Source organism: Gobius niger, assembly GCF_951799975.1.
Source record: "Gobius niger genome assembly, chromosome: 10".
In the NCBI taxonomy this organism is placed as follows: Eukaryota; Metazoa; Chordata; class Actinopteri; order Gobiiformes; family Gobiidae; genus Gobius; species Gobius niger.
The window spans coordinates 25,021,429-25,040,523 of NC_136861.1; the positions used below are offsets into that span (position 1 = coordinate 25,021,429).

Consider the following 19,095-nt stretch of genomic DNA (forward strand, 5'->3'; position numbering starts at 1 on the left):
TTTCCTGACTGCATCCGCACAGGTTCTCGTTCCATCATGAGCTGTGACATTAATAGGAACCACCTTCACTGCAGCTGTGAACGCGTCGTTGTGAACCCCAAACTCAAAAAACAATCACTCTCCTTCTGTTCCTTAGCTGTGGTTTTTCAAACTGGTTCCAGACTGTAAGCTTCTTCTCTTCACTTCAGATTAATCTGATGGTACTTTTAGGCGACTGTGAACTCATGAAAGCGTCACACTTTAGTCATTATCTGTGTGGAGAAAGCGGTGTGCAATTTCAACATCAACATTTCATTTCTTTATCCAATCTTTAATTAACCGGGAAAGTCCCAGTGAGATATTTGTAGCGTTTTGCAGTGAGGGAAACTTACAAACTGTCGCCCAGTTATAAAACCCTGTTAGCATTTTGTTACAAGTGTTTAAGTTTGTTTTACAACATTTATGATCAGTTCTGCTGAGAACATAACCAACCAATCTGTGCACTCACAAATATTGCCCAAAGGTTTGTCAATATGACCATGATCAAGCCCCATGGACGTATTTATAATTCATGGTTAATGAGCCAAAATGAATGATGGCTATGTGCGTAAATATTAAACTTGACTGCTGCTTTGATGCCTGTTTTGGACAATTGTGATGTTATACATATGAATGCCTCCACTGATTCTTTGCGTGTGTGCATTGCACTTTATTACAAACATAAGGTCGTTGACTCATCAGTGTGTCTTGTACGCTCGGGGGCTGGTCTTCTTTGTTGTTTTGTAGATTGAAACATTGGTATCTTTTGATTTATAAAAGTATTGCTGGACTTGTCCCTCTTGTCCACTCTCAGGACCTTCTGTGTTTCAGTTTAAAGAACTTGTGTCACTTCATACTTTTAAATCACTACTGACAAATCTACAAACAAAGTCTTTTACGTACATGTAGCTGTTTTATCTGAGTGTATTATCTTGATTTAAGAACAATGGAGAGCTAAAAAATCCTGGTAAATGACCAAAATATCAAAAAATGCAATGCCTTGTATTGACTTGAAAGCTCACGTTTTTACTACAAAACATGTAACTTCTCCCGAGGCAGAGTTTGTGACACTTATCTTGTCGACAGATGCTAAAACTGGTATGGTATAGTATTTTACCATTTGGTTTTGTTGCCTCCAGCCGGAAGACATCGGCCAGGGGTCCATGGTGCCCACGTCAGATGGGGACAAGGTGGATCTGGAAGCCTTCAGTGAGTTCACAAAGATCATGACTCCAGCCATCACTCGCGTGGTGGACTTCGCCAAGAAGCTCCCCATGTTTTCCGAGGTATGTTCAAGTGCTCCTTTGGCTGCACACTGTGAAAAGGGTCTATTTGTTGAATGTCTTTGAGTAGTTATGTACAAGTGAGTTGTGCCGATTGAATACTTTTAGTTTCCATTTGCACAGCGAAATACAACAGTTTTCAGTCTGGATTTGAACGTTGGAAGAGTTGAGGCCTGTTTTAAAGGGGCTGGATGCAAGTTGGCCATTTTATACTCACTACTGCCACGTCAGGCCATATGTGTAACTGCACCTTCTATATTAAGCTCGTGCATGACGGCAATTCGGGCCCGAAGTGACATCTTTTTGAGTGACAGTGCAGGATTTTAGAGGCAGTTGTGGTGAACATGTCTGGGCTCATTCTACACATTAGGACATGGCTGGAACATGTCGGGGGAGGAAAATACTTAATTTTAACATTTTTAAACTCTGTATAGTCCCTTTAAATCTTCAGGAAGATTTTAGCTGCATAAAACTCAAACACAGCCTGTTTTTGAGACTCTGGGACCAGTCAGAGATGTGCTTTGGTGCTAGACCATGAAGAGACCTACAAAACTGATCTATACGGATCTTTGTCCTTGCGTTGTTGTCTCCTTGTTGTCACTTTTAAGCTTGCTTTTTAATAAAGAAATCACAAAATAGAAAGTACCAGCCTGATAAGCATCTTCTCATTAGCTTCACTTCTTTGAGCCGCATTAAAGTGTAACTCCTTTGCTAACGCGCTAACAAGCTCTACTCATGGGGTGCTCCCTGTTTCAGTCGCTGACATGACTTCCAACAGTCATTAGCCCGCTCCTGCTCCACTGCTCCCTCGTTAGCGTGTGTCTCACTCACAGCCACTCCTCCGTCAGCGCCTCCTGCCCCCGGTGCGCGAGTGTTGTATCGTCATGTATTTTGTAGAGACTTGCCGGTTACGTAAAGCATGTCGAGGGACCGCGATCACAGAGGACGGGTTGCAGACACACTCGGATTGCCTGTAAAAAATGATGAAACACTAGTGGAACCTTCGAGGGGAAGACGGGCCACGTGCTGCACATCTCCACCTTCATTAGATGTTTTATGTATTAGTATTGACTGCAGGGGATGATACAGTGTTTTGAGCTGCCTAGTCAATGGCTTTAAAATATGTATTTTTTTTTAGCAATTTATTCAGTTTCTTTCACACTTGCCAGTACTTTTTCAAGGTTTGTGGCTTTTACAACTTTACATCAGTGGCTTATTCTGACATTCTTAAATTATGTCAGTCCAGCTTATTACAAGCTACACATCATTTTCATTCAGTTTTTTCTTTTTTTACATAGTGTCAATCAATTAAAACTCATTTATTTGTAAAAGGTTTTGGACTCATTTGCTGTTTGCATTTCATTTCTACATTGAAAATAATCAGCATCTATAGATGGGTTTAGGGTTAAGGACTGGAGTGCAGTTAGTTCTTGGGGAAAAGTCTTTCAGATGGAGGAACACTGGCAGCACTGTTGCCCTGTCCATAGAAAAGGACGAACAGCGGGAAAGGGTCTTGTTTTTCAGACCCTTAAACTGACCACAAGACATTTTGCTAATACTTCTGCAGCGTACCGTTTGTGGTAATTTTTGTAATAAATTAAATGTATCTTTTTGTTGTGAAATTTCATAATATATAGATTTTGGGGGCAATATCATTATATATGTCAGGTAAACTTAATGATTTTCGCTGTATCGCTGACCCTCACATTGAAGAGCCCATGCTGAGAGATTTGTTTGTCAATCTTGTAAATTGTAAATTAGCAGTACAGCTATTAGCAATATGACGCTAGTTATTAGATGCCCTTAATGACATCCAGTAAAGTGTTCAGATGATCATAATAAGCCTGGTGAAGAACATTTTGGAGACTTTCTGGTATACCTCACAGGACTTTGATCAATGCATGAGTGAAAAACTTCCAGTCTTGTAAGTTGCATATTAATGTATTTAAAGTTAAAAACGTATGAAATATTGTCTTGTAGTTGCCCTGTGAGGACCAGATCATCCTCCTGAAGGGCTGCTGTATGGAGATTATGTCCCTGCGGGCCGCCGTACGCTACGACCCTGAGAGCGAGACCCTGACGCTGAGTGGAGAGATGGCAGTGAAGAGGGAGCAGCTGAAAAACGGCGGGTTGGGGGTGGTGTCGGACGCCATCTTTGATTTGGGCAAAAGTCTGGCCCAGTTCAACCTGGACGACACGGAGGTGGCGCTGATGCAGGGCGTGCTCTTGATGAGCTCAGGTCTGTAATAGCACAGCATGCAAGGAAAAATACTATTTTATGTATCACTGTGGCGCAAAATTCTACATCAGGGGTCCTCGCAGCTTTTCCCTGGGGGCCACATTATCATTCCTGACTGTGATGGGGGGCCGGGCCGGGTTGGCTATAACATAGAATTGTGTCACCTAGACCAAAATGCAGCAGGCCTCATTGTGAAGTAGAGATTGCTAGTTCCCACTACTATATCCACGAGACCAACATTTGATTCCAGGCACATATTTGTTTAGCTGTAGTGGTTTGTAAAAATTGTAATCAAGTCTTCAAACTTTGTTTTAATTTGAAATACCACAGGTATTACATTCATTTTTATTTTCAAATAAAACATCATTGCGTAATCTGACCAAAGTAATAACTGCTTACACTTGTATTGTGCTTTACAAGCCTGTGTCACAAGTTTCTCAAAGCACACTAGTCATTATTCCTTCACTCCACACTGTGGTAGTAAGCTTCATTTACCACGTGGCTATAATGTGTTGTTCATCCTGATCTCTTATTATGTCAGTGCCCTCTGCTGGACACGTGTGGAACTTTTTTATTTATTTAAGTTGCCCCTAGTGGCTGGAATGAGTATACTGGATATTTAGTTTAAAAAATAACTCCGCAAAGGAATGGGCTAGAGTTTTTTGTGCTCTACAAGTCAGGGGCCGGGTTAAATCATCTGGCGAGCCGGATTTGGCCTGCGAGCCGTAGTTTAAGGACCCCAGGTCTACATGTACCACTTAGAGACTGTTCACAACCAACACATTTTTATAATCTACTGTATTTTTGGTGTTGAAATTCTATACTCTCGTGCAGTTGTATGTAAGACAAGAATTAATGATCCTTGCAAATACCCAGTGAAATATTTAACACATCAATAATGTAATGAGGACAGGCTGCACGGTTTAAAGCTCCGACCACTTTCTTTAGCAGCTCAGTTGTTAGTCTCATGCACATCAACATTTCACTCCTGCCCAGAAAAATGTGCCCAGTATCATAAACAGCATAATCTCTGCTTTTCAATCTGAATGCGAGCAATTAACCAGCAGAACTTTATCAGAATAATCACAAGAATTTTAAAAGCAACTATGTTCCTTTCCAAAAAGAATAAACTTATACAGTACAGTATGTACATCATATTTCACTTGCTGTAAAAGAAAAAGATTTAAACTTAGTCATTTTGTGGTGACAGTTACAAAATTGCAATGTTTGTTAATTTATATCAACAAATCACTATACATTTTTTGCATTGTAATATTCATATTTGTGAACACTTTTTAGAAAGTACATTCCACACTATTCAATGTAACATTAGCTGTCTGTCCTTTAAAGACTCCATCTTAGTTTTCTGTCTGTGTTGTTGCAGACCGCTCGGGGCTCACTAGTGTGGAGAAGATCGAGCAGGTTCAGGAGGGCTTCCTGCTGGCGTTTGAGCATTACATCAACTACAGAAAGCACAACATTCCGCACTTCTGGCCCAAGCTGCTGATGAAGGTCACGGACCTGCGCATGATCGGAGCGTGCCACGCCTCGCGCTTCCTCCACATGAAGGTGGAGTGTCCAAACGAACTTTTCCCACCGCTCTTCCTGGAGGTCTTTGAGGACCAGGAAGTCTAACTGTAAAACCACAGGCCTGGACCTTACGACAACGAAACAACAACACAACCACCGCGATCAGAGGGGTGCACTGCAAAAACGGAAGGTACACATGAGTTTAAATGACGGCTCAGTTGTAACAATCTTTTCTGAGCTTGAAATTGGATGGACCTTTCTCTCACCTACAGTGTTTTTTAAAGATTGATGGCTGTGTCTGAATGTCCATACTATTCCCTATAGTGCTGTAAAGTAGTGCACTCAAAATGAACCCACAATGCTTTGATAGTTACAGCAACAAAACTTGACACAGTCTTGTCGTCATTTTAATCTCCTTTTGCATTGGATTGTGAATAAACCACTTAATCCATTACTGTGAACAGCCACTAATGTTGCCTGCTTACCTTTAGCTTAAGCTGTTAAATGATCAATAAAGCGGTAGATCACATCAAGAAAAAGAAGAGAACAGAAAGAGAGCCTACATTAACAAATAATACAGTCTTTTTTCTTCATTAGCTTTAAGTACATGTTAGATAAAACAAGTGACTAATATTCATCCATAAATACAAGATGGTAACTTGAATTTTGTTAGTACTAATTGCAGTTTGTTTTTTTAAGTTGGACCTTTAGACACAGCCAGTATTTTAAAATCCAGTAAATTGACAACAATAGATTCCCTTTTTGCAGTGTACTCACATACAGTAGTATACAGGGATGTCCGGTCCATTCACACTGCCATGTTTTACAATATGCAAGCCACATGCAAACCCAAGAGTGTGGACCCTCGTCTTTACTAATGCAAATACAAGGCTGGCCTATGTCTCCAACACCCAGCAACTCTCACCCAATACTACAAGCGCGTTTGTCTATCTGTGGGAGCCTGTCATCTCGGACACAGCCGCATGTACTGGTGTGTGTGTGTGTGTTGCCGTCCTACCTCCTCTGTTCCATCACATGTACAGTGTGTGTGTGTGTGCACCCAGTTTTACCTCTGTGCGCTGTGTTCAGTCTCCATGTCAACATATAGGCTCCACTTTATACAAGAATGACAAAGTGTTTGCACCAAATCATTAAGATTGATATATTTCAAGATATGACAAAACACAACATTAGAATAGCAGTGGATTGTGGCATAGATTAACAAATTGGCCACAGTGATGGCAGAGTTTTATAGCAGTAGATATTAGATTATGTTTGAATTAACAGTGTTGCAGCGCTGTGAAAAGAGGAAAACTATTCAAACTAAAAAAAAATTCATCTAAATAAAACTGCAAATTGTGGAATCCACTGATAAGCTCTGCCACTGAGCAATTTAAATCAGTCAATGAGAAGGATTAATTAAAAATATATATAATTGAGAATATTAAGATATTCAGCTGTATGGCTAAATTCTACATACAGTAGAAGGTGCAATATGATGCTCAAGAGTAGATCCCGCTAGAATACCTCTGTTCACATACCTCTGCCTGATTACCTCACTCGTGTCTGTCTTTATGTTTCATTCATATGGGTGTATTACCTCAGTCCTGCTCCAAAACAACCACGGGCTGCACCGCTTCCTCTCCATCTGTGTGTCCTTATGTTAGCCCCACCTCCTATACCCTCTGCTGTCTCCTGATTGGCTGAGTCTGGGTTGATGGTGGAGGTGTGCGTGGTGCCTCCGTGTTTCCTGTCCCAGCATAAAGCTACAGTCTACCTCACCTGTCCACATCAGTGCAGTGCATCTAAGCTCCGAATCCCACAGAGCGGGCCATGGACCAGCTCTGCGCTGGGACATCCCCCTGGGACATCCCCTTGACCCATGGGACCAACTCCACCCTTCTCTGTTTCCTCTGACGCTCCTCGTCAAGGCCAGGGAGCACCCAGTGACATCGCAGTGCGCCGACTGAACATAAGGCCATGAACAGCTGGAATGTGGGACGCCAGCGGAAGCCATTTTGCTCTAATCGCATGAGGCCAACAAACTGTCGTGGTGACTGGAAGACCTCCACAGTATTCACTCAGATTCAACTTCATCTGAAAGAGGGAAGGGTGAAATTATAAACTCCCTCAGAAGAACTCTGTTGAACAATGAAGCAGAAATGAACGTGAAGTCAGTGATAGACGCTCCCAGCGCCTTCCTAACCCTAAACATAAATCAACACTGCTGAATTCCACCAACCATATCTGATATGCCATCCACTCTAAGAAACGATCAGGTTTTTCTGTTGCACTAAAACCACAATGTCTGTATCCCTCAGCCCCTCCCTTTCACACGGCCCCTGACCTGCCTGTCTCAGCAGTCTTAAGTCTCAGTGTGGCTCCTCTCTGGACCGTTCTGTGAGCACCTCAGTGTTTGCGTTTCTGTCGCAGGGTTAGCGCAGGGATCCACAGCAGCACTCAGCAATAGGATGATGAAGCAGTGCAGCAGACCTGTCTCCACTGCACTCTATCACTGTGAATGAGAGCCATGCTGGGCAGGTCATGGCTCAGGGAACTGCTGGCTTAGTAATGTGCCTCCCAGAGGTCTTGAATTCACTACAGATGTATATTATACAGGATAAAGAAGCAGATATTTATTCTCCTAATATATTCAGCAATTATAGAGTTCTGTATGTGCATTACACCTCATTCGCTGAATTCTGCCAGCTCAAGTCGGATCACACAGATCATCTAAACTCCTGTCATTGTGCTTTATGACGTTTGTTTGCCTTACTACCATGACTCACTACAGTTAGCCGATATTAGCCGACATTAGCAACATTTACTGTATATGAACAAAATGCTGGCTCTACATGGAACATTCAAGAACCACTGGTGTCTACGGAAATGTCATATTTGGTCTGTATTGGCGTTTTAAAAGCTGATCAAAGTGCTAATTTTAATTTTAAAAATACTTTATATTGTTTTTGATTTCCTTTTACCCTAAAAAGAGATTTTCTCAACACAGAGTTAGTTTAAAGGAGCTGGTCCTCTGTAGCAATAGTGCACCAACAGTTTCTCTTAATTGTTGGCCTGGAGATTTACAAAGTGAAGAAAGTGTCTTTTCGTTATACAGCTCTTGGGAATGTTCCACGTAAAGCTCTGATTTAATACGGTTTGAGCTGGCAGCTCACTCTCAGTCTGTTTGTCTCCTTCAGCCAAATGATCACTTTAATAGAATTCACACCAGCAGCACAGAGCGCACTGCCTTCAGTCATGATTAGCAGCACCAGCAGAGAGACAGACCAAAAGTCATCCCCTTCTCCTTAACCACACAGTACAAGCTTCTCATAATACTACACACGATGAAACATACTCCTGGTCGTCATAATGATAATATACTCCTTCTATAAACAAAGGACTTCATGGTTTGTTTGTACACATATAACTGTATAAATTAACTTTCATAAAGGATTGCAGGTTTTTTTCATGTTGAATTATTCCATAGCCTTTATACACTTTTAATGTAACGTTTACAATAAACTCAAATGTGAACTTGCTGTTCCATGACATAGTACTCCAAACTCTTCTGAGCAGTTAACTCGAGCAAACTCTTACCCAGGGAATTCATCCTCAACCCCGCCCCCTCCGTACCTTCCTAGTCTACACCCTCGCTGACTCTGTTCGTTTCTAATGCTACCATTGCTTTAGATCTCTCTCCATTGAACTACCATTCCCATACAAACGTACAGGAGCACTCTTTGGTGGAGAAAGAAGACAATCCCTGCAGGAATCTATCCGTACGTGGAATGTAAAATAGGCAAATAGTACGATCAAAGACATGGCGTGAAGTCCCACACTCATGTTGTTTTTGATGTTGTTGATATTGCTTTTTGTGAACCAAGTTGTTTGTCGTTCAGCTTGTTCTTGGGACAGATGAGTTGGCAGATGGGATTGAATTCCGGCTGTAAGACAGACTGCTACTGAGGAGATGTTTTTCAGTATGTTTTTGAAACAATGTGTGAAACGGATTGACATCTTGGAAGAGATGTAAAGCACGAGAAGTGTAAAAAAATACTTTTTTTATGATTAGTACTTTGTTGTTCTAAATTTGCATCTGAGTTTCTTGGTAAGTGAATGTCTGTCTATCTGTGTTGATGCTTTACTGTGAGAAATGGCTGTATATGCACTTTCAGACCATCATCTGTGCAGTGGTGACTCGTTCAATTGTCCATTGAGGGTCGTGATTCAGTCCACTTTCAGCTGAGCCCGTTTAATGACCAATTCACACCAGAGCAACTACAGGATGTCAGGGGTTGAACACCTCCTGTTCATTTCCTTTTGCTCAATGAACAATAAAAACTCCCTTTCAAAAACATAGTAGGCAGCAGCAATAAAGCTGCTGAAGAGCAGAGGGAGAAGGACAGAGCTCGACCTGACTCTGATTGTCTCCTTCAATGTTAATCTGAACAATACAGGACGTACAAGACAATGGATTTGTCAAGGGTCATGTTTGAGATGTACTACGTGAGCTTGGGACATGCTTTGACCAAAGGGGGTTTTGTGTTGAGGGGTGAACTGCCCACGCAGTGATGTCTTGAGGGACAGAGCTCCTGCTCTTTTGTTTTTCAAGGCTGGTGGGGTATCCAAGAATATAAGCGGTCATGGATGAGCATCTCACATAAGACGTGCTTCTGGTGTGAATTAGTCTTTAGATTTAGGAAATAACCACACGTGGTGATCAAAAGGCTTGAGCACCAACCTACTTTATGTAGCATGTAAGTGCACACAAGAAACTGCGTTTTTTTCTTATTCTTGTGCTGCGGTTTCTTATCAAGTACAATCACAATCCTTCTCACAGAAAACCACACAGATATGGAGTCCCTTCCAATCTTTCAAATTTGTATCAGTAAAATCTGGCAGATCACTAGTTTTTTATTAACAATTAACTGCTGATGGACAATCCTGTAAATCTTTCTCACAATAAATTGATTGTTATATTACATGTGTTACGCAATGCTGGCTGACCTGAAAGTGAACCACGCGTACCCATCTCCACTGTTGCTTGGGCTGTATCACTTGCTATACGCTGGGTATTACTGTACTTTCTCTTGATAGGGGCCGGGGAAAAAATCACTCTAGGCCCATCTTTAGTCTGTAACTGACTAAAATATTAATCGCATCTTACAGTGTATGAACCTGTTCCATTTATCTTAATGTTGTGACAATAATATTGATGGAAAAATGCCTCACAATACAAAGAATATACAGAAAATATACAAAAAAAATATGAATACAACTTTTCATACCTCATTAAACTGTTTTGTGCCAGAGTTGAGGAAGTGGTTCGTCTCAAGCAAGGAATCCAAGAGTAGTGAACTGAAGCGGTCAACTAACGCACTTAGCTCTTTTGGTGCCAAGTTGCCAATGCCAGATGACTGAAAACTCTTGCAATGTGACATAGATGATGAATTTGGTGAATGCGTGTCTAACTGAGAGTCATCATTGTAACAAAAACTGTGGCTCTGTGGACTCAATACTCACTGCACTTGGTTTATGTCAATAGAGAAAAGCTAGCATGAAATCAAGAGCCACGCTTGAATCATCAGCAGGCCAATGTATAATAACTATGTGTATTATGCTCGAGCAAACAAGAGGGGACAGGCTGACCTCAGAATCATTATGTTGCAAAGTAAAGTCAAGTTGGTGCTTCCAAAACAGATCTTGTGTATCAATTTCAAGAAAATGTTGCCAAGGAAAGCGTCGTTGTCAAAAGGTCCCCTCTTGTTTACTTTGCTTCCCACAGCTACCCTCCACGGTGACTTTTTTGCAGTGGCGCACAAGCCGGCCCTAGTTAGCCAATGTGAGAGAGAGAAAGAGAGAGACCCCGTTCAAGCAGCAAAGCCACTTCCCGTTTCGAAGCAGCCATGTCCTTTGGCCTAGCACAGTGTTGAATGTAAAGCTGAGTGATGTGTGAAAATGCGGGTCACAGGGTTGGTTTCCAATGGGCACGGTTGTTGTATGTCTTTGTTGTTGTTGTTTTTTTTTTCTCTGTGACAAATCGTTCATGGCACAATCAGAAGAATGGCATCTTTGCTCAAAGCTGTTTGTGTTTGTGGCTATGTGACATTCATTTTCAACATTAAAAAGATATTTGATATGAGTGCGTGTCCTGTGTCTTAACTATGGCACATTACACTCTTACACTTTTGTCATTTGCCAACTTATCTCAAATCTGGAAATGTATAGGAATTAGGTAATAAAATGCAAATAATTAATGTTGATATTAGATAGAGTGACTGCACAAACAAAGCACACCAGGGTTCACTTCATGTGGAGCGAACGCCTCCTGAGTAGCTTCACACTTCACTGTTAATGGTTTAATCTGCCTATCACATTTTGGTGCTAGTAGGAATCAACGTAGTGTGTCTTGATTTAGGCATAAAGCTGCGACAGCACTGATCCACTCCAGAACGATCTCCAAATTATCTCTTTGTCACAATTTGTGTCAGAAAAATATTCCACTGTGCAGCCCTACTGTATGTTCATCCTGTTGAATATTTCAGATACTAATCCAAAGGCCTTTGTTAAATGAGGTGTGTGCACCTGGAAGCCAAGCTATCACTTCAGCTCACTGTCATTGACAAACAGTGAAAACTACATTGCACTGGACTCTGTATTTGTATTTTATTATTTATCAAAGATGACATCAGTGAGTACTAGTTTTGCATTTAATTGCCCAAAAAGTGCAGAAGAAAATAATTGTTTATAAAAATGTATGACAGTGAGTATTTAACTGAACACGTTTATGCTGGAACCGTTTGTCCAGACCGGCACTATCTGTGAAATTGTCAACCTCTTGTCTACTATACATTTTTCAGTGTCAAGTGTACGTCAGCTCTATAGAAAGTTTCAATGCATGCGGAGTATGGAGGGCTGGAGTGGACCATTGGGAAGGGAGAGAGTTCAGCTTCCTGACAGCCACGGTGGATGAAGCTGGAACGTGGCCTGTGGCTGCACACCAGAGACACAATGCTGAAGGCTCTGCAGGTGAGAAGAGTGGAGTGAATGAATCCTGAATAGATTATTTTTTCATACGCTCCCACATGCGCTGGAGGCTCACAGCAGGATGCAGAGCTGGCACAGTACCACTCAATGATGCAGCTGGTCAGGATGCTCTCTCTGGTCCCTCTGATGAAGGTGCACATGGGGGCTGGGACTTGCTCTTCTCAGTTCACAGGGAAAGTAAAGACGCTGCTGCCCTTCATTGGCCGGTGATGTCGTGTTGTTGTAAATTGGCTCAAAAATATTTAAAATGATATGGCAGTTCCTATTATTATCAAATCCATATAATACTTGAAAAAGCACGTAGAGTTGTAAACACAAGGTTCCCAATCGGACAGTTGTTCTCACATGTAACTGCTGTGGATCTCGGCTAAATTTAGACCCACACCGCTACATTATTGAGGCTCTGGGCTCATGTGCCAGCTGTTGTCAGATTTGTTTTAGTTTGTTGTGGAGGACATGATGTAACAATGAGCAGCTTTTGCACCCCGACCAATCAGCTGCACAGTACGGGCCAGCCCCCGCCCCACCCCTCTCCCAAAAACACAAGGGCCAATGTACACTGACTGTGTGCTCACCAACTGAATGTCAGCGAGGGACATCCATTACCGATTTTCCCCCTGAGCTCAAAAATGTGCTTCCAGTTTGGGTTTAAAAATAGCTCGGTGGCGTTGATTCCTGTTGCTCATCTCTCCTCACACTACAGCCCACTCAGCCACTCCGACTTATTTTAGATTAGAGCGCCTGTCTGGAGTCCCACAGCTAGTAGTTTTTGCACTCGACAAATCAGTTAGAGCTACCTTTATTATGACTCTCACCTTGGATTAAGTATTCTTGCAAAATCCTGCATGAAATTAGTCCTGTTTTTTTTTTCTTTAAGTCAACAGTATGGCTTTTATTGCTGTCCAACTAGCGCAAACGTCAGCTTTTGTGAGTCTGTTGATTTTTTTTCCTTTAAAGTTTATGTGTCCAGGGCCCCAACTGGCATGAGGGCCCCAAGTAATTACCTCCCTGGACTGATGGAAAGCACCGCACCTGTGCAGCACCAATTTTGTTTTTTTGACTGGTCTGAGGAACTGCAGCTCACTGTCAAATGTTCTTCATAATGTATGGACACCAAACTAAGTCATGATTGTTCAAACATCCATGTGGTGCTTTTAAGTCTCCAGGTCTGCAGCCATCCCATCCTGTGGCAGTAACAGCTGATGCTCAGAGTTTGAAATTTCAGGAATAAAATAGAAAGTGGTATGCTATTTTGAGTTGCCGATGTGGAAAGCAGCTGAGGTGGCTTATTTAGAAACTTTTTTTTTCGAAATTTTTTGGGGGGCCCAAAACGCACATGGCAGCTCAGAGATCACGTTGCTTGCACACTTTTCAAGGCCTATGAGCAAAAAAAAGAGAATTCCTAATCATGTGACTGAAAGCGTCCCTGAAAAGGCCGCCCCACCCCCCTAGGCTCATTCATGCAGACTGTTATGTAACAGAGTTACTCCAGTCACAGCAGACGCGTCCTGGGATCAACTCACAGAACTGCACGCCAGGCCAGGACAGAGAGGCAGAGCAGCGGCAAGGGTGCAACAAATAGCTGCACACGTTCCTGACCTCCCAAACATTATTTATTATTATTATTTATTTTAATAAATCCACGGTTGGGGTTCGTCACACAGCAGCAGTGCAGTGCTGCCCTCTAGTGGAGAATATCACACTTGGAGGAGCTTTGACTTATTTTGTACAGAGCGACCTCCAGTGGTCGTTTGAGTTAAAAATTTCTGACATTGACATTGAAGTAACAGGTGATATATTCGAGATTATGTGACATTATGTTATCACATGCCATTGTATTGTGCAAATAATATTCAGTCATTGGCATTTGGCGTATTCTTCACATGACCTCATGTTATACTGTAAAATATGATATTCAGCCTCTTTATGTTAGAGCCAATAGTAGTTTCCTAATACATTTTGGTGCACAAATTATTAATTATCTCCAAAACATGTCAAACTAATGGCAGTCTGTTGATTTTAGCTTCGTTTAAAGCGCTTCATCATGCACCCTCAGGTGGGAATCTTTGAAGCATGATAACAACATCTTAACTGTGAAATACGGGGGTGGCAGCATCATGCTGGGGTTGTTTTGCTGCTGGAGGGACTGGTGCACTACATAAAATAGACGACATCATGAAGAAAGAACAATATGTGGAAATGTTGCAGTAACATCTCAAGACATCAGCCAGGAAGTTAAAGCTTGGGCGCAGATGGGTCTTCCAAATGGACAATTCCTAAAGCAAACTGCCAATATTGGCCTCAGGATAACAAAGTCAATGTTTTAAAGTGGTCATCGCAAAGTCCTAATCTCAATCCAATTAAAAATGTATGGGCAGAGCTGAAAAGGCATAGGCACGCAAGGCGGCCTACAAATTTGACTTAGTTGCACCTGTTCTGTTTGGAGGAATGGACCAAAACTCCTGCCAACTATTGTGAGAAGCTTGTGGAAGGAAATCCAAAACGTTTGACCCAAGTTATACAGTTTAAAGGCAATGCTACCAAATAATAATGAAATGTATGTAAACTTTTGGTTTTGTAAAAAGTAATTTAAAAAATGTGTAGAAAATCTCTCATTCTTCATGCATTTGATAAATATAAATAATTTTCTAGTTCTAACTGACCTAAAAAAAATACATTCTGGTTTCATGTCACACAGTGAGGAAAAAAAGGCCAAAGTGTCTTTTTATAAAGTGTGTGCACATATGGTTCCAGCTGAATATATACAGTATATACAGTATAATAGAGACACCTAAAGCTTTAAATTTGTTTTTATATTATTTTATTGAACGTATGAAAAGCGGTGACAATCATTGTGTCTTATATAAAGTGCACTTCACTTGAGACGATATACAGAAAAATACAATTTAACATTTTATCACATATGAATATACAACACACTGAGTGATGTCGGCAGTGAATATTTAAGATGTACACAAACTGTACAAGAGAGTAACACATACTGTAGCTCACATTAAAGCATGCGGCAGTACACGAGTCAAATTACAGTACAATTGTGCAAAATATGTACGCTTCAAAGTACAGTAGATAAAATACTTATCCACAATAACATTTATACTGTGAAAATATAGCCCATATAGTTAGTTATCTTTTCAAAAGACAACACCAAAATATGTTAAAATACAGTTTTCACCTCACGACACAGCCATTGTGTTCGCTTCAAAATACGTTAAATAACTATCAAGCTGCAGAGTTTCATTATTATTATGCAAACAAGTTTATCATGGCAAGATCCTCCAAAATCTTCAGAGTTTTGCCTATTTATATAAAAGCTAAAATTAGCTAAACCTAACAATAAGGCAAACTAGTTGGCTGTTTTTACTGAGTTTCTGTATATTTATAGCTGTTCAGCAACACTATACTTTAATGATGTACCCTGGACGTGTCATATACCCGTGTCAATACAAAATAACATTTAAAAAAAACGTCACAAATTGGCAGTGTTGGCAGGACTGAGGTCAGGACAAAGCGATACAAACGACTAAAGAACTGTCCTATATAATTTCCATTATCACAAGGACAGTGTGGTAATTCTCTGCATTTTTCACAGATGATTGCCATTACATTCAACAAGACAAAAGCAGGGTGGATTATTTAATGCATCCCTACAATGTACATGTACTGTGGGAGTCTTGTTTCCATGGCTAAAAGTGCGCTTGTGCCTTGTGAATACTAGAAGCCATAACTGGAAAATTGACAATTCTTATACACGCCTATAAATGATGCTGCACTCACTGTTTGCTTGCACAGTTTTAAGTTTGGAAGTACTGGGAAAGCTAATTCAGTGTTTGTCATCTTTACAAAAACAAGTCTACCTCACATAAAGCTAGAATGTACAGTTGCTGTTGAGTTGAGCACAAAGTACACACTGCATGGAACATGGGACACGGACATAAATATTGCACCTTACACTATAATTCTGTAAACACAGTCACTGTGTTGATTACATATGGGATGTACAAACCACTGTCTCTGTATCTGAGCTGTCGACTCTCAGACTACAAGCCTCCTGCTCTCAGACATATACCTGACATTCCTCTGTGGATCTGTCTAAAACTGTCGACAGATTGGTCATAGTGCAGTGCCATCTTTTGCTTCAGTTCATTGGCTCCAGATGCGCCCCTCAGCCGCCAGCCGCTGGTTGAGGACACAGAGCTGACGCAGGAAGCCGTCGTTGGGGCCAATCTCTCGCTTGTGGCGCACCGTGGCCAGGGCTGTGTGTACGTCCAGGTTCTGCCGCAGCATCAGGTAGGCGATCACCAGCGTGGGGGAGCGGCTGTAGCCCTCCCGACAGTGGACATACACCTTACCTGCACACAGTGGGAGAAGATGTTATGCCAGTTCACCAACGCAACTTATAGACTCAAAGGACAATAACCATGTTATATGGCCCAATTCAGTTTTATATATGTTGGAAAAAGTAAGTAAATTATGAATATTTGTGTGTCCTGATAAAGATTGTTGATTGTTGACTTTTACGTTTAGTGACTTGTTGAGTTTGTTGGTTGTTTTATCTTATTTTCTTGATCTATCATCGTTTCATCTATATTTGACCTTTTATTACTTACCTTTCCCATTTTTATAAGCGAGTGCCTTAGCGATGAAGTCAGCGGCCTCCTCAAAGTACACGCTGATGTCGTAGTGGTCGGTGTCGCTGGCGGGGATGCCGTGGTACGTGATACCTGAGCCGCTGTAGAAGTCTGCGCTGGTGTTGACGTGCATGAAGGAGTTCCCCTCCGCTGCATTCAGGATGTGAGTGATGCCCAGGCGCTTCAGACGAAGCACGTTACTCGCCACAAACCTGTGCACAAAACAATATACTGGTCATGGAGTCCCAGTGATTGTACGTCTAAATGTTTGTTGGGTTTTTTTAATGTAGGGAAGACCAGAGAAATTAAGGAAGGACACGCAAACTCCACACAGAAATGTTCCATCTGGTCCAGGAATGAAAACCAGGACCTTGTTGCTGCTGAGCTTAACTACTGCGCCACCATGCTATCATCCAAAAGTGATGCTACAGCGCCCAAATCTGCAAATCTGTGTCATAGCGGCTACATTTAGAAGTCACGCTCCTTGTTTTAGACATCTATGTTTACATATCTATTTTGCTCACGTACCTCCTCTTTTTATAGTTTATCCACAATCTATAAGTATCGTTATGTTTTTCTGCAAATATATGCAATAATGTATCAACTGATTTGAGGACAGAAGCATGGATTTCGGCCAAAGGCATCTATTTCCACAGTGACGACAATGAGTGCTGCACAATTTGGCACGTCCTCATTTTGGGAGCTAAAAATAGCATGTGCCTACACCTCTGGACTGCAAAACAGATCCAGGGCATGAAGGAAAGAGACTAGTCAGTATAACTAACCCATATGTTGTATTATTGCAATGGAATAGTTTATAAAATCAAATAAGATGTTTCTTCTGAAAATATCAGCCTTTTCAAATGAGAACAAATGCATTAAGTTTTACATAAACTATAGATAATGACACACACTAACTGTAACATACAGTGTTACTGATTAGCAATGGCCATAATTTAGATTATGTCTCGTTACAAAGTATTACCTGAGGAATTGTTGGTCTCAAACACATACTCTAATGTTTTAGAGTATGTGTAATGTTTTAAGATTTCACAACTATGAAAATGTATTCATATACTATGTATCCTTAGCCCACTGCAAATAAACTCCATAAACTGCTGTTTAAGCATAGCCTCATTAGCTCCAGAGTATGACTTTATCATATAAAGCATTACATTACGTGTAAAAAAGCCTATGTAATATGGCCTAGTTTCTCTCTCCTTGTCTCCTGATGGTTATACCCTACTTAGTCACACATATCCCTAAGAAGTGGAAATAGGCCAGTTAGACTTATAAACTGGCGATCATCATGAGGAGTAAACTCAGATGGGAACAGAGGGATGCTTGTGCCAAAGCGAACACCGTCTGACTCTGAGCGCATCTAGATTGTTCCACAATCGCGCACCTTGGACATAAATAACAATAACGCGCGTGATACTGATTTTGGCGCTTTATTGGCAATTGTGGAGATCTCCACAATTTCCAATAATATAGGGTATCGACACCTTGCAATATGGGTAATATGTACCACTCATTAAATACTTATTACGTTTAATGAATAATTATGGAATTGGGAATGATCACCCATTAAATGTGAATGCTGAAACCACGCCGCAGTTATAATAGTGTGGAGAAACTCACGCGTTGCCCACGTAAATCCTCGGGTAGACTTCATGGCAGTGCTTGGTGGGCCAGCTGTACAGACCGCTCTCGTCTGTTAACAGGTCGTTTAGCTGCTGGAGACTCACTTCAAAGCTCATGCTCGGTCTTTCCTCTGGAGCTGGCTTCGCCTGTAAGTTCTTTTTATTTTTCATATCCCGTATAAAAGCCCTGAGTAGACGGGTTATGAACCGCTGAAGGTGGCAGACAGGTGGCAGTTTTCCGCGCACACGGGCGTCCATGAGCGAGCTGCTTCTGCTCAGTATCTGCACTCTGCTGCTCCGCACGCGCTGGAAAAACACTCACTCCAGGGGCGGACAGGCGACTTTTAGGGCCGCCTGCCACCATAGCTGGAGTCGAAATCAGTTTATAGAGGATTAGGAGTGCAGTGTGCCGTATTTGGTTGTGAATTAACATTTTCTTAATGTCGCAGACGCTGTTGCATCTCTAAGGGAATGGCAACGTTGGACAATTCAGGTGAGCGCACCTTTAAGCCTTGTCTCACACTTGGTATGAGACTATGATGTGAAGAGATTATGTGAGTTGATTTGGGAGGGCTGAAATGTGGAATAATATTTTTTCCCATTAACAAACAAAAATGATAATGAATATAGAAACAGACACACACACTGTTCTCTTATGCAACACATTTTTACTAAATTATTCA

At 41.4% G+C, this 19,095-nt stretch overlaps 2 protein-coding genes across 6 annotated transcripts in view; one reads left to right on the forward strand and one right to left on the reverse strand.

Moving 5' to 3' along the window:
• The window catches only part of LOC306968473 (thyroid hormone receptor alpha), a 73,640-nt gene extending 68,183 nt beyond the window's left edge, over nt 1-5,457 (forward strand). For all 5 annotated transcript variants that reach the window (XM_079563844.1, XM_079563845.1, XM_079563847.1 and 2 more), the window contains 3 exons: nt 1,158-1,304; nt 3,282-3,540; nt 4,925-5,457. In XM_079563844.1, the coding sequence (XP_079419970.1) occupies nt 1,158-1,304; nt 3,282-3,540; nt 4,925-5,175 (657 nt within the window). In that variant the 3' untranslated portion in view covers nt 5,176-5,457. The remainder of the gene's footprint in view (nt 1-1,157; nt 1,305-3,281; nt 3,541-4,924) is intronic.
• Nucleotides 5,458-15,815: 10,358 nt separating this feature from the next.
• LOC306968475 (dual specificity protein phosphatase 3-like) lies at nt 15,816-18,786 on the reverse strand. Its single transcript, XM_079563850.1, has 3 exons — nt 18,411-18,786; nt 16,749-16,981; nt 15,816-16,490 (listed from the first exon to the last, which is right to left on the reverse strand). The coding sequence occupies exons 1-3, from the start codon at nt 18,668-18,670 to the stop codon at nt 16,282-16,284; spliced, it is 702 nt and encodes a 233-aa protein (XP_079419976.1). The 5' UTR covers nt 18,671-18,786; the 3' UTR covers nt 15,816-16,281.
• Between the last annotated feature and the right edge of the window lie 309 nt (nt 18,787-19,095).